At 54.6% G+C, this 24,182-nt stretch overlaps 1 protein-coding gene across 5 annotated transcripts in view; it reads left to right on the top strand.

The window, feature by feature from the left end:
• CRHR2 (corticotropin releasing hormone receptor 2) overlaps window positions 1-24,182 on the top strand; it is a gene marked incomplete at both ends in the record, with an annotated part of 43,346 nt that overhangs the window by 5,158 nt on the left and 14,006 nt on the right. For 3 of the 5 annotated variants that reach the window (XM_082846635.1, XM_082846634.1, XM_082846633.1), the window contains 2 exons: window positions 10,920-11,022; window positions 11,184-11,309. In XM_082846635.1, coding sequence (XP_082702761.1) covers window positions 10,920-11,022; window positions 11,184-11,309 — 229 coding nt within the window. Of the gene's footprint in view, window positions 1-4,342; window positions 4,437-10,919; window positions 11,023-11,183; window positions 11,310-24,182 lie in introns of those variants that run through there. The other 2 variants (XM_082846632.1, XM_082846631.1) reach the window with 2 other exon arrangements.

Genomic DNA, 24,182 nt, shown 5'->3' with positions numbered 1-24,182 from the left:
GAGGGTAGGGGTGCAGCTCTCTCTGGCTGAGGGGACCATGGTCTCATCCAAACAAACATTTATTGAGCACCTGCTACATGCCAGGCTCTGGACTGGGAACTGGGCACCCAGATGTGAAGCAGACAGATATGGGCCCTGAGCTCCAGCAGCCTGTAGCCTCATGGGGCGGGGCTGGGGGGGGGCAGCTCTCTGCCCCTATGACAGCCAAGAGCTGATCAGAAGTCCAAGGTGTCCCCCACAAAAGAGAGATAATGGGGTCTTCAGGTGGCTCAGAGTCAGTTCTAGAAGCCAGACTTCTTGTCTCCCTTGAGCAAGGCCCTGCCGGGCTGGCTGGGTCTCCCTCCCCTCCTCCCATGACCTAGCTCTCTGCCCACAGGCCCCCACTCCACTGGTGAGAGCTGCTTCTGACTCACCTTTTTTTGGAGCTGGGGTCCTCCCAGCGTCTGCAGACCACAGGCTTTCATCCCCTCACACGGGACCAGCTCTTCAGTGTGTATCTGACCAACTTGTGACCTACCAGACTGTCTGAACAGTCCTTCCTTAGCCCCTTACCCACTGTGTGGCCTTGGGAGGTGACTTCGCTTCTCTGGGACTCAGTTTCCTGACCTGTAAAATGGGGTCATTCACAGCCACCTCAGAGGCTGTTGTGAGGATTAAATGGGCTGCCCTGCAGCGTTTAGAGCTGTGTCTAGCACATAGTAAATGCTGACTTCACATCCAAGAAGCCTCTTTCCCACCCTCTGTCCTCTTAATAGCATCCCCAAACCAGAGGCTTGCCGCTTCTTGAGCAGGCCCTGTGCTTCCCTGCCTCTGAGCCTTTGCTCGCTCAGGTCCTGCCCCTGGAATTTCTTTCTGCTCTTCTTACCCTTCATCCTACCTTGGACCAAGTCCTTCCATCCTCTTGGACTCAGCTTCCGTGCGCAGTTTTCTCACCCAGCATCCACTGAGCACTGCTGAGCAGTGAGCCTGGTGAGCGAGGTGAAGGTGAGCGAGCGAGGTGAAGGGGCCACTGTACACGGGAGGGGTGTTGAGGGCTGAGAGGGGGAGTCCTGCTGGCTGCAGAGCTCGGAAGGCAGAACATGGGGTTTCTAAGAGGCTTTTCTAAAGGAGAAGGGCTTGAACTGCGCTGTGGGACTCCCCCAAATGAGGTTTGAACCCCCCATTACTGAGCTCCCTAACTGTACCCCTCCTAAAGTCCTTGACAAGAGCCACTATGTAACACGTGTCTTCTGTGTAGCAGCTCTTGACAGTCAGTAGTTTGTTTAATGCACACCAAAGCCCCATGGGGTTTATATTATCCCCATTTTAAAGGCGGAGGCCAAGGCTCAAACAAGTTAAGTAACTTGGCCAAGGCCACGGAGCTGAGAAGCAACATCCCCAGAGCCCTGAACATGGGCATGTTTGCAGTCTGCTGCCTCTGAGAGCTTATCACCCAGGCCTTGGGGATAATTATTCATGGCTGTGTCTCTGCTTTCCCTGGCCCGCTGTGGGCTTTCTGGGGGCACCGGTCTCTCCTTCCTCCTCCCTGCCCGCCCCTCCCCCACCTACCCACCACCATTAGCAGCAGCGGCTCTGTCCAAAATGGGCACCTCCAGGGTATGTTGCAGGTCTGAACTGAGTCAAATCCACCCAACCAGCCCCCTTGAAGAGAATGAACATCTTTGGCTTTGCCAGCTTATTCGACCAGTGGAGAAGGAGTTGGAGATGGAGCCCAGACTTGGGAATTATTCCACAACCACTTCTGATCTGCTCGCCCATTCTGCCCAGGCTTGAACGGCACACATCAATACTGAGCACGGCAGCCAGTGCCCCCTGCTTTGCTCAGCAAGAAGACTCAGCCACGGCCTCAGATGACAGCGACTGATACAAGGACAGCCCCACAGTGCCTGAGTCCTGGCAGAGGATGCCCGGCCACCCCTGTCCATCAGCTCAGAGCCAAGTGTTCAGACCCTCCCGAAGTTGAACATGAGATGCCTGAGTGATGGGCCCACAGTATGGCCACTGGGGGCTTTGAGAAAAGGAGCTTGCATCTAAGATGCAGAATCTGGTTGGTCAGAGCCCACCATCAACACCACATGCCTCTGCATTGAGCATTGCCTCTACCATGACTTCCAGAGGCTGGTGGCTCACTAGGAACTCAGCCCTCCCCACTGCCCCCAGAGAGAGCGTACTAGCTGCTTCTCAAATGAAGAGAAGGGGGATGGGAACGGGGGTTGGGTTAGGCTTAGGGCCCACACTCTCCCCTGACCCAGCTGAGGGTGGGGCATCAGAACACTCCCAGGACCCAGAGTGTCCCCTCCCCAGCCCACCTCACCCCTGGCAGGTGGCTCTCTGGATAGCCAGGCCTTCATGATCCCAAGAGGCTGATGCTGGGGAGCTCCTGGCAGCCCTGGGATATGTGAACAGCAAGACCATGGCCCCCAGCGTCTGTCCTGCAGGCCAAGCGGCCAGAGCTCCCGGCTGATGGCTCAGGAAGCCCCTCACAGTAGCCAGACGCACACACACTACACGCACTGTACACATACTACTCTCACACCCCACACACCCCACACAGACATATACACACCCTGCACACATACGCCTTGCACACACACTAATCTCACACGCAGCACCTCTGCTTCCCAGCGCTTTCTCCTGCCTCCAGCCCTGTGGAGACAGTTGGCAGAACCCAGGTGCAGTGAGTGCCTGTAAGTGGCGGCTGTGCCGTCCTCAGCTCTCCCATCTGACCGAGCGGGGTCATTAATTAGGGGCTCCAGGTCGGCGTGGTGAGGCTGGGCATGCAGCCTCCAGCCCCAGCACAGGAAATGGACTGAGCCCGACGTGGGGAACATGATGTTTGAGGGCTGTCGGGCTCTGGTCCTGGGGACATCCTGGGGCAAACATTGACCCAGCTGCCAGGGTGGAAGTATCTGACAGGCAGGAGAAAGGGGAGGGGCTGCCCACTAGTGGGGCAGTGCCTTCCACAATCCCAGGATCAGGAATATCGGTGTTGGGGGGACGTGCAAAAGTCATCTTGCGGGACTTCCCTGTTGGTGCAGTGGTTAAGACTGTGCTCCCAATGCAGGAGGCGGGGATTCGATCCCTGGTCAGGGAACTAGATCCCACATGCATGCTGCAACTAAGTAAGCCTGCCTGTCGCAACTAAGACTTGGTGCAACCAAATAAATTTAAAAAAAAAAATTCATCTTGCATACACATGTGCAAGTGCACATGTGCGCACTCAACTGGCCACAAGGTAAGAGAAGTGGTGGTCTTGGAAGGAATGGGAGACAAGGGTTAGAATTTTAGAGGGCATTGCTTTTGTTCAGTTTCACACCATGCACTTCCCAGCCTCTCTGCCTTTGAACGTGTTTTGCTCTGTATCTAGGATGCCTTTCCTGGCCCCACCCTTATCAGCTGGGCAAACTCCTACTCAACCTTCAAAGCCCACATCAGCATGACCCCCTCTGTGACGCTACCTTATTCCTTCTCAGCAAATTGTAGACACTGTAACAAGTTGATTACCCATCCATCTTTTCCTCCAGAAGATGGTCCCCTGAAGGGCAGAGATAACCACATCTACTTTGTCCCTCTACATCCAGCATTCCCTCATGATTTTTTCAGGAGATGGGATCCTAGATGGTTTCTGTCTTTTGGATGGAATTGCCGTTGTTGCAACAGTCACGTTTGTTCCCTGGCAGGTGCTCACATTGGCACAGTCGTTCCTCCCTTTTCCCCTACTCATCCGTCTGGTTGCCTCCAAAGTGCCACCTCTTCCAGGAAGCCTCCCCTGTCTTCCCAAGTCCAAGTTAGGAGTCCCATGTGTTAACATTTGTAACTGCCTGTTTACTTGTGTGACAGGGAAACAAAGTCAAATCATTCACTCTTCTCCCCTCTTTTCTGCACCTTCCAAGTCTAGGGGATCCCTACCTGGCCTGGGACTACCCTGAGGACACCGTGTCCCCCAGCCAGGGCCTGACACACAGTAGACACAGTACAAATGTTTGCTGGGGAAACGAAGGGCTGGCGGACACCCCCACCCCAGCTTTGCTGACAGAAGGACACAGGGCACATCCCATCTGGAAGAAGAGACCTTTGGGGGCCAAGGGATGGACAGAGCATTAGTCTTCCCTTGGGAGCCAAGATGCACTAGGCCACTTCTAAGGCCTTTTCAGGGTTCCAGGTCTGGCCAGGCTGTTGTTCTGCTGTGTGGCCTTGGGCATTTCCCTCCTCTGTTTTCTCCTCTGTGCAGCAGAGGGGTAAGGGATGAGTGACAGGACGAGGCGGGGTGGGGTGGGGGACAGGCAGACATGTGCTGCCACTGTCTAGCTGGGGCCTGACCCTCATTTCTCCTGTCCTCTAGGCGGCCGGGCCCAGCCAGGCACCCAGAGACCAGCCCGTGTGGATGCTACTGGAACAGTACTGCCACGCAGTCATGACCCTCACCAACCTCTCAGGTATGCCAGCCCCTGCCACCACCGGCAGCAGACCCCGGAAGCTGGGGGTGGGCCCAGGGCCTGGGGGAGAAGCGGGCTCTCCCGGGCCAGCCCCAGCTCAGCAGGTGGGGAAGGGTGACTGGCTTCCAGGCACGGGCCTCGTGTCTGTCCTTGGGCAGCCCCTTCCCCACTGGGGCTCAGGTCCTTCACCGATGATGAAGAACTTGGCTGGGAGTCGTCCTCCAGCTCCCGGCTCCCTGCGTCTACACCCAAGGAAGCTGGCTGGCCTGGCATTCAGGTGCCCGAGGAGGGGGCACCTCGCTGCTCTCAAACTCCGGCCAGACCGGCAGAAGGTGTAAAACACATTCTCCCGTTGCCGTGGCTACAGGTGTTACCTCCTGGTAAGAACCTGTGAAGTAGCAGCTGGGACCCTGGGTTCTGACCCCTTAGAGTTTCCTGGCGGCTGATTCAGAGTCAGGGTTATAGCCACTGCAGAGCTAACTGAGAAGAGCCCCGGGCCTTAACGGGCTCTGGAAAGATGTCCCCAAGGCCCTGCCCAGTGTCCTGGCCTTCTCAGGGCTGCACCCACAGAAGCAGCAAGGAAGGAGGAGGGCTGTGGGTGCCCTTGGGATCTGGAGCTACTGCCGGAACACAAGGAGACAAGGGTGCTGGCCAGAACTGGGACCCAGCACCAAACGCAGCCCGAGTCACGCATAAAGAGGAAAACCTTGTTGTCTGCCCTCCTTAACAGTGGAGTGGTCGAGAGCTCAGGTGTTAGGGTTAGACAGACCCAAGTCTGGATCCTAGCTCTTCCACCTAACAACTTTGTGACCCTGGACGAGTCAGCCAACCCATCTGTACTAATTTGCTTGGGCTGCTATAAAATACCACAGACTGGGTAGCTTAAACAACAGAAATTTATTTTCTCATGATTCTGGACCTTAGAAGTCCCAGACCAAGGTGTCAACAGAGTTGGTTCCTTCTGAGGCTTCTCTCCTTGGCTGGTAGATGGCCATCTTCTCCCCGTGTCTTCACATGGTCTTCCCTCTGCGTGCGTCTGTGTCCTATTCTCCTTTTTTTACAAGGACCCTGGTCACATTGGATTAGGGCCCACCCTAATGACCTCAGTTTAAAGCAATGACCTCTTTAAAGAACCTATCTCCAAATACAGGCAAATTCTGATGTATTAAGGATTGGGGCTTCAACATATGGATTTGGGGGACACTATTCAGCCTATAACATCTGAGCCTCAGTTTCCTCATCTGTTAAAAATTGGTCAAAGTCGACCTCAGAGGCTTACTGTGAAGGTTGAAAGAGAGACCGTGGCTACGCCAGCGTGCCAAGCAGCCATCGGGCAAAAAACGGAGGCCCCCCCCGTTTCAGGAGAGCTCCCACCCTCCCCTCGCCAGAGCTCTTTGCTCTCAGAGGCAACACTTGTTTATCAGCAAATCCACCACCTTCTCCCTGCCCTCCCTCTTTGCCCCGTGTGTGGCATGGACCCTCGCCTTCCCCGTGACCCCTGGCAGGTGATACGCGTCCTCCCCACCTCTGAGCCTAGTGGAGAGAAGGCCCAGCCTCTCCAAAGACGAGCTCTGCCCGGCTTGACTTGTAATATCGTCCGTCTGTTTATAAGTGGAATACGTATAACATATATTTAATTTGGAAAAAAATATTTTTAAAAACCAAAGAAGACGATAAGTACTCATTATCCCACAACCCAGGAATTTTTTATAATGTTTACATCTGCCAGAAGTGTATCAAACCATAGAGCCTCATGTTTTTTCTTTTTTTCCACAAAACTGGAATGATCCTGTGTCTACAGTTTTGTAACCTGCTTCTTCCCGTTGTAATTCAGAGTGAACATCTCCCTGTGTCATTAATTATTCATCCACCACGTTGCTGTGGCACTGCCTAGCACCGTGGGGACGCATCACCCATTAACCATGCCCCTGCGGTGGGACATGCAGGCTGTTAGGATGCCCTCGGACTCAGGGAATAGGTTCTCAGGTCCCCACATGGTAGGGCTGTCCTTTTAGGTGTCCACTGATTGAGAAAATGCATATTGACTGACAAAGTTCAGAAACAAGTAGAAACAACCTATTGTTTAGACATACATTCATGCGATAAAACTGAAAAAACTAAGAGCAAAGGAATGATAAACACAACATTCAAAAGAATGTTCCCTCTGAGGGCGGAGTATATAGATCAATTTGTAAGTGATTGGTAATGATCTAGTTTTGGACTGGGCAACAGATTCCTTATATGTGCTACTACATACAAACTTCCATAAAAGAAAAGACTAAAATAAAATAAAGTTGGGCCGTATATGGGCTAATGATGACAAGAGGTCATGAGTCAAAGACTCGGATCAATTAAAATGCATGCCCCTGAGGTCCAAATAAAGGAAAAACGCATAATCCCAAGAGACTTAAGGCAGGCTTTAAGTGGATTATTTCTGTTTTATTCATCACAGAGGAATCTAATAGAGCATATACTGTAAGTTGTAAGGCATATTATTTTTTCAGTCCATAGGCAATGTAAGAATCCAGATGGAATCAAGGATTCCTTGAAATAACTCCCTAATCCAACACACACGCGCGCACACACACACACACACACACACACACACACACACACCCCAGGGCTGGTCAAATGGGAAGAGAACCTTGGTCTGGGAGGCAGGGCTGCTGCCAGGGCATTTGTTCTTTCAGTGGTGACTCACTGAGCACAGGCCTGGAGCACTCTGATGGGTGCTAGGGGCTGCTTAGTGAACATGACCAGCCCTGCCCTCTGGGAGTCACAGTAGAAAAACCAACAACCTTGATGTGACATCGACCGGCACCCGGCAGATGGAGGCGCGGAGAAGGGCCACCCACCCCAGACAAGACAAAGGAGGTGAGGGCTAAGCTGAACGTTAGAAGGGTGAATGGGAGTCGGCTAGGCTAACTGGAGCACAGCGGTAAGGGCATTCCTGGCAGAGGGAACGGCACGTGCGAAGGCACAGAGGTAGAGAATGTCCCCAGGGAACGGCGAGTTGTTCCAAAGTGCATCTCAAGTTGAGAGGAGCGAGAGGATGGGGAATAGACAATCATGAAGAATGTTGTTTGCAGTGCTAGAGAGCTGGGCTCTGTCCCGAGGGCAGTGGGGATCTGCCCTTGTGAGAAGTCACGCGGTCTTAGAGAAATCACTTCCTCCCCCCGTGAAGGAGACAAGGAGCCCAGTCTGCTGTGGAGATGAGGATGGCCTGGGATCCGGTGGAGAGCAAGTTCCTTTTCCTCCTCTGGGCCTCCCTTTGGCCATCTGCGAACGACAGTGTGGGGTTGGACGGTTGCCAGGGGCCTGAAGCCCGGTCCCAGGGCTCAACCTGAAGACACCAGGCCGTCTCCCCTGTGCCAGCGTGGAGTGGGGTAGCATGGGGAAGGAGTATCTGGCCTGGCCGGGGGCACTGTCCCCAGTGTTGCAGGGCAAGAGAGGGGCACCTTCTGGCCTCTCCCAAGCCTCCGTGTCCTCAGCAGTCCCACCGTAACTGCAGTGAACCCCACAACCTGTCCCAGCCCTGTGTACTCCCTGTCTCTTCAGCCTGACAGAGCACAGCCCCATCAGACATGCAAAGGCAGACTCTGTCCCCTCAAATCCAGTTTTCCAGCTGATGTTTGATGGGTGGTGGGATGAGTGAGAGAACGTGTGTGTGCTGTGCAGACACGCGACCGTGCGAGACACCGTGTGTTTTTCCATTGTGCTGTGCACGCCTGTCTGGTGTTAGGCTGCGCGCCGGAGGACCGTCCACTGCCCCTGCAGCTGACATCAGAGGTGGGCTAGAGGCACCTGACCCACCCCCGCTCTGCTCATGACACCCAGGTATCTTCCCCAGCACCTGTCACACTTCCCTGAACTTATTTGCAACCTGTCCCACCAGACTGGGGGCACACAGACGGTCCCAAATACCACTGCCCCAGTGCCTGGCCTGGGAGCTCACCTCCATCCCAGGGACCTCCCACCCACCTCTGCTTCCTTGGCTAGCAAAAAGTCCCAGACTTTATTAATTGTAGTTGAATTTAATCTAAGTGAGGAAAGTTTTTGCTCATTACAATATCTTCCTCGTTTACCTATTTGCAGACACTAAACTGAGCTATAAAATCAATTTGTTCCAAAGCCGCTCCTTTTTTCATTTTTCTCTCTGTCGCATCAAGGATAACAGACAGTCATACCTATGATAATAAACTCCATGACGAAATGGCCCTGCGTCCTGGAAACCAGGGGACCCCAGGTCTGTGGGCCTGTGCTCAGGCCCTGACTGCCCCGTCAAGATGCAGAATGAACTTTGCCTCTGCCCCTGAAATGGTCACTTCCCAGAGGAACCTATATCACATGTGCTGTCCCAGTTAAGAGCAGTCCAGGTCTCCCAGGCCAAGCTTCCATTGTTCATGTGAGACGATAAGTCCTTGGCCTATGGTCACGGGGCACTCACCACCCCATGAGATAGCTGCTTTTCCTGTGCTGTGGCTCTGGTGATGAACAGGTTAATAGCTTAGCTTGATCTCTCCTTTTCCCCCTGGGCTGGGACCAGTGTGTGGAGAGCCTCCTTTGTGCATGAAGGAGACTAATTCCCAATGAAGAAATGGGCTGATCCTGCCAGCCACACTGTAGCCTATGTGTGACCCTGTGGGGCAGGGCTCAGTCTGGGACCAGGGCCGAATCTCAGCCTGGGACTGGCAACAGGACTCTGCCTAGGGTTGGAGTTGGGACTCAACTGATCCTCACCTGCTCCTGGCACTAGTTATTAGGGACCTCTGCCTCTGCAGCTGCCCGAGCTGAGCCAAGGGCTCTGTCCATTCAAAAAGCAGAAGACAGACCTGGCTGGCTGGTCTGCACCTTGTACCTGCCAATCAGCTGGCCGTGGAGAGATTACTGTGCTCAGCCCTGGTCTCAGTGCTCTCTGACTCTGCCTGGGCAGTGACAGCAGCATTCATATGGAGGCTGGTGACATTGGAGCACACAAAGGCAGCCCAGCCTGCCTCTTCTCCTCTCCCTGCTCAGGGCATAATGCTGGCTCAGGGTGGTCTCAGCCTTCTCTGGCAGCTTTGTTCCCAGTGGAGGATGGCAAGAAGGGATAGGTCTAGCTCCCCTGGGGCTTCCAGCCCAGCTGGGACTGGGTCCCAGCTCTCCCTGCCCTCTGAAGATAGAAACACATACACACACACACATGTGCACACACATGTACATCTTCCTTTGTACATCTGCCTTTGCATCTCATAACTCAGAACCAGAGATTGTCAGGGCTGGGAGTGGCCTCTAAGAACATTTCACTGATGGAGAAACTGCCCCAGAAGAGAGGGTGAGAATTGGGGTAAAATGCGTAGAGAGTAGAGACAGTAAAGACTGAGTTGGGGCCCTGTCTCTTGAGCCCAGATCCCCCCAGTCAGCAGGCATGAGCAGTGGGCCTGCCCTAGGCACTCAGTGGAACCACAGGGAATTATGGAGCAGGCAGTCCTGAGGGGCCAGTATGGAACCAGTTTCAGGCAGCCCTGCCCAAGCCAAGAGGAAGAGAGGGTCTCACTTCTCACTTTATTCCCTCTGAAACCCAGGGCGGTAAGACCCGGGTGCGTGAAATCCTCCAGATAATTTCAGCCAGATTCTCCCCTGGACTCATGTCCTTAAATGACAACACCGCCCCCGCCCCCAGTCACCCAAGCGGGAGACCTGGCATTATCCCTGCCTCCTGGCTCCTGTTGGAAGCCACCCACCCACTCCTCTCTCCAGTTCCTCCTCACCGGGGCTGGCACTCCCCGAAGTCCCTCTCTATCCCGGCCCCCACGGCTTGGTCCGGGTCTGCACCCATTCAGGCCATTTGATCTCACTAGACTCTTCGGTGGCTCCCTTGCTTCCTTCGAAGCCCCTCCAATCCACTTCCTTCCTAGAGGCTAAGGGGACTTTTCTAGAGCGCACATCTGCACGTGGACTCGCCACTCCCCCTGTCGGCCCCTCCAGTGTCCTCGCTCAAGGAGGAGAAAGGCGGCGAGCCACCCGATTCTGGCTCCTCGGGCGGGCGGGCGCGCGCGCTTTGCTGCTCCATGCAACCCCTGGGCCTCGATCCTCGGACGGGTCATTCCGCTCACCAGGCCCACACTCTCCGTTCCCGCCACCCTCCCCCGGACCTTGCCGGGGCCTGAGAAGGCGGACCCAGGGCAGGGCTGGTGGGCCGGGGGCGGGAGCCTGGGCCGGGGCGAGAGGAGCCGGCTGGCCCCGCCCCCTGGTGCCGCCATTGGCCGCGACCTAGCGGGTGGACCGGCAGCTCCGTGCGCTTTGCAGCTCCTCTCAGCCAAGGTCCCGACTTGGCAGCTCCGGGCGATCCGGCGCAGCGTCCGGAGGCTGTCCGGAAGGTCGGGCTGGGCGAGCAGGGCCAGGACCCTGCGCTCTCTCGGCCGCTCTGTCTCGAACCCAGCCCCTGGCAGCCACGCCGGACGCGCACTCACACTCCCCCTCGGCGCGCGGCTCCGGGGCGCGATGGACGCGGCACTGCTCCACAGCCTGCTGGAGGCCAACTGCAGCCTGGAGCTGACAGAAGAGCTGCTCTTGGACGGCTGGGGGCTGCCCCTGGACCCCGAGGGTAGGCGGGAGGCGAGCGGACAGAGGCGGCGCGGGCTCCTTCCCTGGCGCGCTGGGTGCGCCCAGGGCCCCGCGCTCCGAGCGCCTCGCGCCCTACATCCTGCGGCGCCCCGCGCCCCCAGCAACCCCTCTGAGCCCCGCTCTGCTCTCTCCCGTCGTCAGGTCCCTACTCCTACTGCAACACGACCTTGGACCAGATCGGGACGTGTTGGCCCCGGAGCGCGGCCGGAGCTCTGGTGGAGAGGCAGTGCCCCGAGTACTTCAACGGCGTCAAGTACAACACGACCCGTGAGTGTACCCCGGACCCTCCGCCGCGGGTTCAGCACCCGCCTCCCAGGAGGGCGGTTTAGCGGGTAGCGAGGGCTCCGGACCCAGCGTCGAAGACCTGAGGGCGGTGGCACCGTCCTACGGCCGGCGTTAAAGACATAATACTGTGGGCGCTCCCTCTGCCCCTACCTCACCGTTAGCTTCAGACCTCAGTAAGGCAGTGATTTGCCCACGATTTCCGTGCTCCAATGCGCAGAGAGCCCAGAAAGGGGAGAAGGAAACACTTCTTTCCTTTTGAGGACGAACCTCTCTCCCATGTTATATACTCTTGGTGCCTGAAGTTTCTCCATTAGGGCGTTTCTGTGTTTAGCCAATTTCCGCCCCCCATCTCCCCGGGGAGGTGGGAAGGGGTGGGGCGCATAGACTAAGTTCCCAACCCCCAGGGTGAGTGCCACGATCAGACTCTACTGTGGGAGAGGAGGAGAGCAGGAGGCAGGAAAAATGGGGTGAGGCTTGTGTTGGGGGGCATGCAAAGCGTAGCCGTTTCTGGGCCGGAGTGTGGGGTGTAGCCTCTTCCCTACCCGGATGTCCCCGGACTGGCCCTCTGGGCTGTGAGTCCGGGGCGGTGGTCAGCATTACTCCTGCTACCCAGGTAACGCATGGTGTCTGAATCAGGACCGCCCACCCCCACTCCCTGGGAGAACAGCCTGTGCTCTCCTTCCTCCTGGCCAATCACCGGCTGGCTTGACACTCTGGGGAGGACGGCAGCAGAGGCTACAGAAGTCACGGCTGTGGAATGCAGCATCACTAGCCCACCCTGAACAGCCACTCACATTTCCAGCCCCGCCCCACCAGCAAAGAGCCTTCTGAGACACTGGTCAAGAGTGGAGGGCAGCTGCTTGTCTGAAGCCCCTTATCCTGGAAGCATCATAGCAACCTGTCTCTGAATGTGTGTCTGAATAGTGGCACAGCTCCCCTGTCGCCTCACTCGCACGCGTGCGCACACACACACACACATGCCTGTCCAAACTCAGGCCTTTACCCTGAGAATGGTTAGAGGGCTAGACCGAAGCATCTGCATCTGAGGCTGAGTGGCATTCCCCTGTCTGCACCAGCGGAGGGCTCTCGTGTCCCAGAGAACAGCTGTGCTTGGAGGAGTCCAATGGCAGTGGTGCTCCTAACGGAAGGGAGTGAGAGAGGTAGTGGGGCTGCTGAGGAAGATTTCTGCGTCATCTGACCACGCTTCCTATCCATGATTAAAACAAACCTCCCTGGGAGGAGGTGATGTCCCTGACCCAGGAGATGTGCAAGCAGAAGGAATGGCTTCCACGCTCCTTCCCAGTCCCGAGATTATAAAACTGTATTTTTAGGATCTTGTGAGCCATGTGGGGTGGGGCAGTGGAGATCCGGGGCCCTGACTCAGTCTAAACCCAGAGACCAAGCGCTAAGTGAGGTGATGCGGCCCCTCCACCCCACGGACTGTGGACCTGAGGCAGCTCTGCTCTGGTTCCTACAGCCTGAGCTGTCCCCTCTCCCCTCAACCAGCCTGGAGCCCCCGAGGACAGGGCCTGGATCTCTTCTCCATTGCCAAGCTGAGCACAGTATTCAAACAGTTTATTAAACAGCTACTATGTGCCAGCCACTGCCCTGGCATTGAGGCCCCCACTCACAATTGCAACAGACAAAAGGGATACAGAGTGATAAATGCCCTGATTGGGGAGTGCAAGGGGGCTATGGGACGAGGAGGGAGAGGGGAGGGGAGACGAGAAGACTTCCCAAAGGAGGTGCCGCAGCACGTACCAGATCACTCACATCACGTCAAATGAGAAGCTGAAAAAAAGGTCAGGGTGCCACGGAGGTTGGCACACATAGTGCCAATTAGCCCCTGGTACTAATGAACAATTTTCTTCATGTGGACCAAAGTGCTGACTGCTGGCAAATGGGAGAAGCATGTGGGGCAGAAGCAGCATTGCCATTAACCAGCGTGGCGGCTGAAGTGGGAAGAGCCAAGGTTGCTAATGGCAATGGCAATGGGGTGATTGATTTCTCTCCTCCCCTGCCTCCTAGCCACCGCTTCCTCCTGCTCTGTTTGCCTTTTCAGTGGGATCTTTCCTGGAGAAAGAAGGACACGGGGAGGGAAAAAGCTCCTATGAGAAGCCTGGGGGAAGAGGAGGAAGGGTCCCGGCTCCTCTTCCTACCCAATTTTGTTATGCTACAGCCAGACCCCCGCTGAAGCCTCATGTTTTAGAGAGCGGGCATTGCCCGCATGGGACAGAAGCTTAGGCAACAGTCCTCGTGTACTTTCGTCCACTCAGCTGAGCACAGAGAATCGGCCACAAAGCTACCAAGTGTGGATCATGGTCCAGGTGCCAGCTACCACTGAGAGAGCTTTGCATACATAATCCCATCATCCCCACCTCCCTAAGGCCTCCTGAGATATGTACTGCTCTTATGCCCATATTGCAGATGAGAAAACTGAGGCTCAGAGACATGAAGTCAGTTTTTTCAAGGTTATAATCAGCTCCCTCAGACGTCACTCTTTTTTTTTTTTTTTTGGCGGTACGTGGGCCTCTCCCGTTGCGGAGCACGGGCTCTGGACGCGCAGGCTCAGCGGCCATGGCTCACAGGCCCAGCCGCTCCGCGGCATGTGGGACCTTCCCGGACCGGGGCACAAACCCGTGTCCCCTGCATCGGCAGGCAGACTCCCAACCACTGCGTGACCAGGGAAGCCCTCAGCCATCACTCTTAACCACTGGGCAGCACTGCATCCGTGAGAGACAGTTTGCGAGAAGAGCTTAGAGGGACAGGAAAAGACTCATGCCTTCACCCTGGAGGATCAGGGAGGGTTTAACCTCTGAGCTGGACTTCTGGGGACAGGTGGGATTTTAGTAGGTGAAAGTGTAGTAAGTCTAGGGGAAGAGATGGGGACCGTGCTTTGTGCCTCGGGACTGGCCAGTGTTACATGGAGCACAGGTAGTAGGAGAAAGAAGCAGATGAGACCAGATGGCTGGATGCTGGTCAGATGACTCACAGTATTGCAGAGGACTTCACCTTTGGTGCAGGAGGGAGCCTAGGGGAGCTTGTGAGCAGAGGAGCTCAGCTTTGGGACACAGAGTCTCTGGTGGCAAAAAGAGGGGTTAGGAGACTACTGTAACTGACCGAGGTCAAGTGGAGGCTGCGAGAGCAGAAGAGGGCAAGGATGCATTTGTAACTGACAAGACTGGCATGAGACAGGGAAGAGGGAGGATCCAGGGACCACACTAGGAAAATGCTGAGTACAGTAGAGGATATGTGGTCTGAGGAGCTGGAGGGACGTCTGAGTGAAGATATGGAGAACGCAATTGGCTGGTTGAGGAAGCCCAGGCTAGTGCCTTGGTCTGGAGACAAGGTATTCAGGAGTTTTTGTGTGGTTAGCTAACAGCTACAGGTAGCAAGTGTGGGAGACTTGGTCAGAGCCTTGTTATTCTTACCCAGAGACTGTTTCCAAATTCAGCAATGGCCAAGGGAAGGGAAGGGATTTGTTCAAGGCCACCCATGCTCGTCCATGGCAGAACCCAGTTAAGTGCCCACGTGTCCGAGTCCCCTCCAGTGTTTTCCCCCACCTGGTGCAGGTTCTGTGTGTCTGTACTGTCTTTGACCTGTGTTGACTCATTAATCTTTACACACACCCAATAACAGACATAGTATTATCCTCATATTACACATGGGGAAACTGGGGCACAGAGAAGTTAAGTGACTTTCCCAAAGTCACACAGCTTATAACAGAACAAGGATTCTAATTAAGGCTCTGCTGCCTCTGAGAAAGCAAATATGATGGGTTAAACAGAGAAGGAATTTGTTGAAAGGCTATTGGGGAGCTTACAGAATTACTGGATGGAACGGAGAACCAGAACCAGAAATGGGGTCCCCAGCCAAGAACTCAGGGCAGAGCTGGTCCAGTGAGGGAACCCCTACCCTCCCTGAGTGGGCCCTGACAACGCCACAAGCCCTGGCCACCAGATGGGCCATGGCCCTGCTGTCATCACTGCCTTGGGTTTTTAAGCTTCCTGCAGTGGTCCCCAGGAAACACTCTGCCCATCTCCATTTTGTGGGCGCCCAGCTCACTGATGTCCTCGGGGCCAGTGCATCTGTTGAGGTGGGGGGAGTGTGGAGCTTTGGGTCCCACACTCCAGCTCTGGCTACAAGGGAGCCTAGAAGATGAGGGCCTGGCATTTCAGCCCTGTGGCAGGAGGTGTTCTCTGCCTCTCCCAGGTTTCCCCAAAGCCCATATGGGAATCAGGTTCAAATTCTGGGCCACCCAAAACTATCATAATGTCCATACACAGTAGAACCTGGGGCAAGTCCCACCCCCTTCCTGGGCCTCAGTCTCCCTGTCTGTAGGGAGAAGGGAAGTGGATTAGCCCAGCAGTGGTCTGGCCAGAGGTGGGCACTGTATTCCATTTTCCTCCCACCTCTCACCTGTATTCCACTCCTGTGCCCATCTCTGTGTGCGTGTCTCTCTCTGTGTTGTTCTCTTTGTCTCCATGGCTCTATCTCTGTTTCTATTTCTATGTGTGGTTCTATCTCTGTCTCTGGGTGTATTTTCTGTCTGTCTCTTTTTGTGTGTATGTCTCTGTGTATTTCTCAGTCTCTATCTTGTTTTCTATCTATGTGATTCTCTTTCCCTCCCTCCCTCCCTCCACCTTCCTTCTTCAGCTCCCTTCCTCCCTCTCTCTCTCTCTCCCTCCCCCTACCCCTCTCTCCATCCCCCCTCCCTCCCTCCCTTCTTCCCAAATCCTCTATCTCTCCCTCCTCCCATCCCTCGTTCTATCTGCCCCACTTAGGCACCTCCCCTTGCCTGTCCCTGTGGGCCTCGTGTCTGCAAAGGAGGGTCCCGCAGCCTCGTGGACAGGGTCATTTTCCTCCTGCGGAATCACTAAGCCCAGCCCGGCTCAGCCTCGGCTCCTTGACCTCAGGCTCGCACCATGTCCTGCTGAGAATGGCAGGCCCATCTATACTGAGACATCTGCCAGGACGGGGGAAGAGATGCCTCACCTAACCCAACCCTATGGGGAGGACTGGGGGGTCTCCACTTCCCAGAACCCCAGTCTAGAGACATTCTGAAGCCCTAGTTGTGTTAAAATGGAAACACATAAACTAGGTGGTCTCCAGCCACGGGGTCTTCCCACTGGGTCTACCTGCTTCTGCTCAGGAGCCAGGGGTGATGAGAAAGGCTGAGCCCTGTCCTCACAGAGCTCCAGGCTGCTTAAAGACCAAGCTTACACAAATCAACCATCAGGCATTGGAAAGACGGGTTTGGTGGGCGCTAGAGCATTCCTGGAAGGCTTCCTGGAGGGGGTGGGAGTGGTTCTTGAATGTCTTGAAGCAGTGGGGACATTACATTTGTTGAGGACAGGCCTGGTCCTGGGGTGAAGCCTCAGGAAGGGTCCCAGGTAGATGGGCCCCTGGGTTGAGGAATAGAAGCTGTGACTCCAGGAACTCAGGTCTGCATTCCCAGTCCCCAGTGAGACCCAACCACACCCTGACCCCTGAAGCCCAAGGGTCAGCAGTTACCCTGTGTGTGAGAACTGTCCCCTGCTGGGAGAGAGGGAAAGTGGGACAGGTATGACCATCACTGAGGGTCTGGCTGAGGAAAGGAGGAGGAAAGAGAGACAGAGCAGAAAGGATGCCCCTCTGGCCATCCAGACACCTGAGAACTTCCCAGCTGTGAGGCCTTCTGTGCTGAGTTCAGCCCTCCCCGCCCCTGCTGCTTAAGGCTGGGATATGACTGGACCGGAGAGGAAAAGACACTTGCCCAGGGTCCCACAGAAAGCCAGCACCCTGAATAGCCTCAGCAGGCTCTGGGGGCTCTCAGCCCACGCTCTAGCATTTTCCACCTCTGCATGCATGGGGCCCAGACAGCTGAGAAGTGTAACAGTGGAGTCTCTCAGCTGTCCCTCTGCTTAAGGACCCTTCATCTCAGGGAAGACCAAAGATGCAGCCCCCCGCCCCTTCCCCAGGAATCCTCCACTTAATGTCCCATTCCCTGTCCAGGTTCACCTTTTATTGGGTTTGTGGGTATGTTGCCTTTTCTCCACTAGAAACAAGCTCTTCAAAGAGGCATAAGACCTGACCCAGCCTTCCAGAGGCTCCTGTGATAGAGAGAGAGAGATTCTTAAAGAGAACTTTTTGCTATTTGCTCTTAAGTGAAATAGCACATCCAAGGCTGTAGGAGTACATGGGAGGAAGTTGATTCCAAAAAACAGGGAGAAGCAAGTTGGGAAGACTTCGTGGAGGAGGTGCTGGGGAGCAGGGCCTTGAAAAATTGGGCCAGTGATGTGTCAGGTGGAAGGGAGGGTGGGAACAGAGGTGGAGAGGGAATAGGGCTGGATCATGGAGGCCTTGAATGCCAGGGCGTGGGCCTCGGTTCTGCTAGCATTAAAGTCCGAGCTGCTTGTCCGTAGCGTCATGATGCAGGACTGGAGTACTCTGGAAGGATGCCGCTTGATGTCCAGGATGTACCATCTAAATCTGAATCCAGATTGGCTGGGAACTTTGACTTTGCCCCTCCCCTCCCTCCTGCTATTGAGTCAGAGGCTGCAGCATCCTTCCCTGCCCACTCCCTCCACACCCTGGCAACCCCAGCAGGGTCTGGAACCCCCAGGGCAAATCGTCACCCCCAGTGACTCTCAGGACCCACCCCACAGGACCCCAAATGCAGTTCACCCACCTCAGACCAGGTGCTCCAGAGTCTGGCCAGAACTTCCTTTCACAGCTCCTGCAGGGGTGGAGCTGGAGGCGAGGAACAGTAGGAAGAACCCAGACTCAGCTTCAGGAGAGCTCACCGAGGTCCTGGCTGTGCCGCGATTCACTGAGTGCCGGGCAGCTCCACCCCATCTAAGTCTCAATTTCCTTATCTGTGTGAAGGACACAGAAAACATACTAACCTCATGGGGCCCCATCACGACTAGGAGACGACGCTGCCTAGGGCTCCCCGTGCCCAGCTAGGCTCTTGGCAGCAAGGGGAGGAGAGCGATGCCTAGGGTCTGGAAAGAGGAGGAGTGTCTCCGGGATCAGGTCCTTGAGGGTCCCACTCCCACCAAGGATGGCTGTCCTGAGGTGGTGTGGCCTTCTGTTGTCCCTGAGAGGCACTAAACTGAGTGGTCTCTGGATGGTGTCTTGGGAGGGGGCGGTCTGTCTACACTAAGAGGGTCTGATCCCCAAAGGCCTCTGGAGAGAAGCAGCCCCTTGGCCCCCTAAGTCCCCAGGATTAGGACTCTGCCAGCCAGAGATGTGTTCACCGCCCACCCCACTCGCCCACCCCCGTCACTTCACATAATCCTGCTTGTCTCACCTTTGGGCAGGCTTTTCTCCTCTTTGGGCCTCCGTTTCTCTGTACAGGGTGGGCGGTGTGCTGGGTGAATTGTCGTGGCCCCTTCCCCTGACATCCTCCCCTCCGCGGCAGCCTGTGCCGCGGCTTCCTTCTCTCCGCTTCTCTCCGCTGGCGGGTGTCATGGCGACGAGCTGCTAGGGATGCCTGGATGGAGGGAGCCCTGCACAATAGGGGCTGGAGCAGGGGTAGGCACCTCCTCCCACTTGCCCCTTCCCTGGGGAGGCCAGTGATCTCACACAGTGAGCTGGATTCCACTCACACCTCTTCCCTTTTTATGGGCCCACTGTGGTCTCCATGAAGCTGCTTTGTGCCTCCCTGGCTCAGTTTCCCCACTGTCTGCTGTAAGTGTGGACATTTACCCCTGCCATACATACTCAAGGACGGAGGGGCATCATGGGTGAAAAGTCCTTCAGATATAGAGAGCTGAGGGTTTGGGGAGGTCCAGAATGGACAAGGGGGTCTGGAGAGCAGCGTCCACACAATACTGAAGACAGGGGAAAGAAATGCCCTTCTCTCATCCCAGATGTCACGAGCAGATGGCCCCGAGGAGGCCCTTCCCAACCTGATGACTGGGTTGGTGATAGCAGATTCCCGATCTCTCAACCCAGCAGGTTGGTCCTGAGCTTGGGTGAGCGTCACCAGCTGCCCCCACCTCTGCCCCACCAGCGTGCGGTGATTAGATCAAGATGGGAAATGTTCAGACTTAACTCAGGGAGATGCACATTGTTTGGGAAGCTCAGGGAGACTGTGCTATTGGCACCATGACTGTACCGTGTTTTCCCCAAATGGTCTCTTAACTGGAGGTGAAAAGCCCACAGTATCACTGCCTAGTCCAGGCAGTAGAGATTTTTCCCACAAAAGAAAAGTGACCTAAGGTGTGGGTCCCAAGCCAGACAGGAAGGAGATAGCTAGGTCTGCAGTAGTCCAATTGCAGGAGAAGCAGTAAGGGGACCGAGGGTGGCATATCTGGCCCTTCAGGCATTTTCTGCTCTGGGGGTTCAGACACTAAGTGGCTAGGACACTGCAGAGGTGGCACAACTGACTACATCTTCTGGAACACAGGGTAGCAGGGAGAGCCTCTCCCTTCCAGAAACACTGACTCCAGGATCTCCCATAAGAAAGTGTGTCCTGGGGGAGAGAGATCTATTTCTGCCTCTTCATTGCTGGTGACCGTGGACATGTCTCCCTCTTTGGGCGTCTTTAGAGCAAATGAAGGAGAAATTGCCTCGCCCTCTTAAATTCCCAAGGAGATGCCTGCTGACTCAGTTCCCAATTTACTTTCTTGCCTGGAACCTGGAGGATGCTGACCACAGGTTTGCTATTTCAGATGGACACCCCTACCCAGCAAGGGTTGGACTTACAGTGTCCACAGTTCTGGCAGCGGGGCTCAGAGTGTGCCATGAGTGTGAGAGTCAAGGTGCTCCTGCACGTGGGACAGTTTTGCATTTGCCGTGCAGCTTGACAGAGCCTGGGCGTCCAAGGTGACAGACTCTCCTCTTGGCCCACCCTGAGCCTCTCATTCTCATTTGGAGTTCCCCGGTAGCCTAGACAACAGCACCACCTCGGTCCATCCTGAGCCCCTGTGTGCACAGCTCTGTGTAGCCCTGAAGAAAGGGCCAGAGGTGACCTAGGCCTTGCCACCCCTACTCCTTAGCTAGCTGGGAAGGCATGACCCCTTTACAGAAATCAATGAGAGAAAAATACCGACCCAGCATGAGCTAAGAGAAGTGAGCAGCTGACCCTCCAGGGGCTGGAGCAGTCGTGGAAGCACCTGGAGGTACTAGGACTGAAGCTGGGCGTTGAAGAGGGTCATGGATTATCTTGACCTTCTTGGCCTGGGCCCAGGGCTATGGGCTGAATGGGCAGAGCAGGGAGGGGTAAGTCTTAGTCTCTCTCCAAGGTTCCCCACCTGCGTTCATGGTGGGAAGTGGGCAGTGGTAGCATTTTGCTGTCCGTGGTGCTGAAAATTTCAGTCCTGCACATGACCTCATCCTTCGGTAAATATTGCTTCTGGCCCTTCCCATCACCCTGTCAGCACCCTCCCACTCTCACTTCTTGTCATCTTCTTTCCCGACAGCCAATGACGACATTGCTTCTCCTCCACCACATTCCCACTCATCCCTAGGCCCAGCCTGTCTCTGGCACTCTCTCCCTCATAACCACCCCAAAAAATGGGGTCCCTCATGGTCCCCATCTCCCATATATTGCCAGTTCGACTATCAGAGATCGACGTGCCAACCTCGGGAGCGCTTAAAAGTGATGTATGGATGTCTGGGGTTGTCACAGTGGCTTGAGGGTACTACTGGCAGTTAGCAGATTGAAAAGGAAGCCAGACAGGAAGGAGATAGTTAGGTCCACTCAACGAATACTTGACCCACCTGAGATGCCAGTAGCATCACTGAGAAGCGGTTTACATTCCTTTTTATGAGTGGGGAAAGTGAGGCTGAGAGGGACGGGACTTAGCCAGGGTCACTTAATCAGCCAGAGACAAAATTACAGCTAGAATTTCGGCTTCCATCTTCTCCCAGCCAGGCTCCTGGACCTCTCAGGTGACTGCCCAAATCAGAAGCTCTTGTCAAAGTGTCAGCATCTGAAAGGGACAGAGCACATTGTAATGAGGGCTTTCAACAGGCCAGGGCACGCTGCAGGAGAGTGCAGGCTTCCCAGACCACAGAGCTCTGGAAGAGAAGACCTTGCCTGCATCACCCAGACCCTAATGCCCCTGGCAGACTACACTGCACACCATTGGCATCGATCTTCAGCGGAGGCACCTGCGTTGCTGTGGTAACAGGCACCCACCTCACTACATCCATCCCCACAATTCTGGCCTGACCATCTGCCCTCAGACTCTCCGTGCGCATCTTCCTGTGGGTCCCGGGGGGACTCTTCCTGTCTTACTTTCTCCTGTCCAAGGCTGTGCCTGAGGGCGCAGTGTCCTCATTAGCCAGCTCCCCGGAAGTGCTGGGAACGTCTCTCTTCCAGTCCCCTGGTACCCAGTGTCTATAGCCAGAGCCTCATTCCCAGGCATGGCTGGGCCCCCAGAGGGAAGCTCCCTCCCACCACTACACCCCACATCTCAGACCCTGCCTTCCAGGGTTTCAACAGACCTGAGTCAATTTGATTCAGCCCACGTATACTCAATGGCTCACTCCTGAGGAGGGAACTGTTGACTCCAATATGGTTTCTTCCTACTTGTCTGTCCCCAGGGAGCTCAAGTTCAGTAGCAAAGAAAAGAAGGATCAATTCTAAAGAGATGAGACTCATAGTGAATTACGGCAAATGCTCTAAAAGAGATTTTTCTTTTTCAAAACTATGTTGTACGATAGTGGATTGTGAAGTAAATTTAGTGGGTTGCGACTAGTATTTGTATATAGAATAAATACAATTCATTAGAATGTAAAAGAAAGAAAAATATAGCTGTGGTCAAGATAAATTTCACTTTGTGAAACTGGATTCAGTCATGTGAGCAGTGTGTGTGTGTGTGTGTACCGGACTGTGACATGAAATGGATATGTGGCTGTAGTTCAAGGGCAATAGAGTGTGAAGACCTATGTTTCAAGAGATGGGAAGACACAGAGGAGGTGTTTAGAGAAAAAGAAGAGATTATTTAATACCTTGGGTGTTGGGGAAGCCTCCAGGAGGAGGTGGCATTAGTGCTGGGGGTTAAAAGATAAGTAGGAGTTTGTAGGGATATGTGCATGCGTGAAGGGCGAGAGTGCGGAGGGTGTCTCAAGGGGTGGCTCGGTATGGAGCTCGGTGTGTGCCAGGCCTGCTGATGTAAATGCCAGCTGCCACAGAGATGGGTCAGGAAAGTTCGGCTGGGGCCCGGGTCAAGGGCCTTGAATAGCACACCAAGAAAGTTGGACTTTATTCCCAAGAGCAATAAAAAGCTGCTGATGACTTTTATTCAGAAATCAGCATGATCACTCTGGCAGTGGGGGTAAAGGATAGAGAGTCGAGGGGGGCAAGAGATGAAGCCAGGAGGCAAGATAGGAGGGTGTTGTGCCAGTGCAAGGTGACTAGAGAGTGGGTGGAAGGGTGGGCAGGAGAGGGATGGACTCCGGAAAAAGAAAGAGGAGACAGAATCCACGGAGCTTGGTACCCCAGGGGCATTGATATGAGGGACCAGAAAGGTCTCAGATGTGCAGCATCTCTATCCTGACCCCCTCCTTTCCGCAAGCCCGCCCCATGGTCAGTACCACCACAAAATATCATACTTGGGAGATGAGTATTCTGAGGTCTTGTCCTCAGGGAGCCCCACACTGAGACACCAGACTCACCCACCTGAACAACTGAGGCCAGGTCATGAGCAAGGGCTGGAATGTGGGGCTCAGGCTGTCAGGACTGAGAGGGTTGGGGGTGTTGGGAGGCTCAGGAGAAAGAGACTCGTGAGATGCAAGCAATCAAAGAGGCCTTCCTGGAGGAAGGAGCTTAGCACTGACTTCAGAAAAGCTAGATGACATCTAGGAACACATTCACAGAAGATAAATTTTTCTGCCCTTTGAACCATAGCCAGGATCAGGGTCTGTCTCACCTCACACAGGCCTGTTGAGAAGGACTCTAAATCCCCATTAGGGAGGGACTGTTCATTTTTCAAAATCACCCACCCTCCCAAAATGCCTTTACATTGGTCCCGTTGGTTTCACCCCATACTCTGTCCTTTAGGTCAGTAACATCACTGACCCTATGCATCAAATTCTCTTAACATACAACCTTTCTTTCTTTCTCTTAACGTACAACCTGCAGTAAAACAATCCTGTAGAGGGAGAAAACCCAAGTGGGGAATTGGGTGCCATGGTCAGGGGCTAGGAGCTAGTGTCCTCATATTGGGGTCAGAGTCGGTGTCAGACCAGCATTGGCCTGACTGACTCACACTTGGGCCAGGGACCTGCCCGAGGCAGGCCTCGCTGACAGGTGACAGGCCCAGGAGGCAGGAATAGGCCAGTAAAAATCCCGAATTTGAAAAATCTATAAGCTCAGAGCACCAAATTAAAAAACAATTAGGCTAATAGAATCTCCCCCATTGTTTCTGCTCTTCAGCAAGGGCTCCTTCGTAACTCCATTGCTTTTAACTCACTGTTAGCTCAGCGGAAGTGGATTTTTAAAGTAACTTAATTATTTCAGAACTCATTGCTTCCAAAAACCATCTAAGGTTTCCCCTTCAGCTCTGTGACTCTGTGCTCTGTGAGCTGTTTTTTTAAAATTAGCTTTATATTGTGATTCTAACGTAAGCCCAAAAGAAAAATCCACAAACAACTGCCCATTAGCCGGAGAGCAGAACGCTGGTACAAATCATCCCCAAACAATAGATCGTTTAGAATTTGTAAGTAAGCGGGGGAGGTAGGGTACATAAGACAGCGAAATGCAGAGCAGAGGCTGGCAGAGGGCTTTGGAGTTATCAGGTGTGAGGCATTCCTCTGGCTGGAAGTGACGATGGGCTACCCGGAGAGCGTGCCTTAGGAGCTAGATCTTGACAGTCAAACTAGGATTTAAAGAAAATATGCGCATTCCTTGAACTTCAT

Source organism: Leucopleurus acutus (assembly GCF_964270905.1).
Source record: "Leucopleurus acutus genome assembly, chromosome: 9".
NCBI classification, from domain to species: Eukaryota; Metazoa; Chordata; class Mammalia; order Artiodactyla; family Delphinidae; genus Leucopleurus; species Leucopleurus acutus.
The sequence above is the reverse complement of the archived record's forward strand: the minus strand, read 5'-3'. Positions and strand labels throughout refer to the sequence as shown.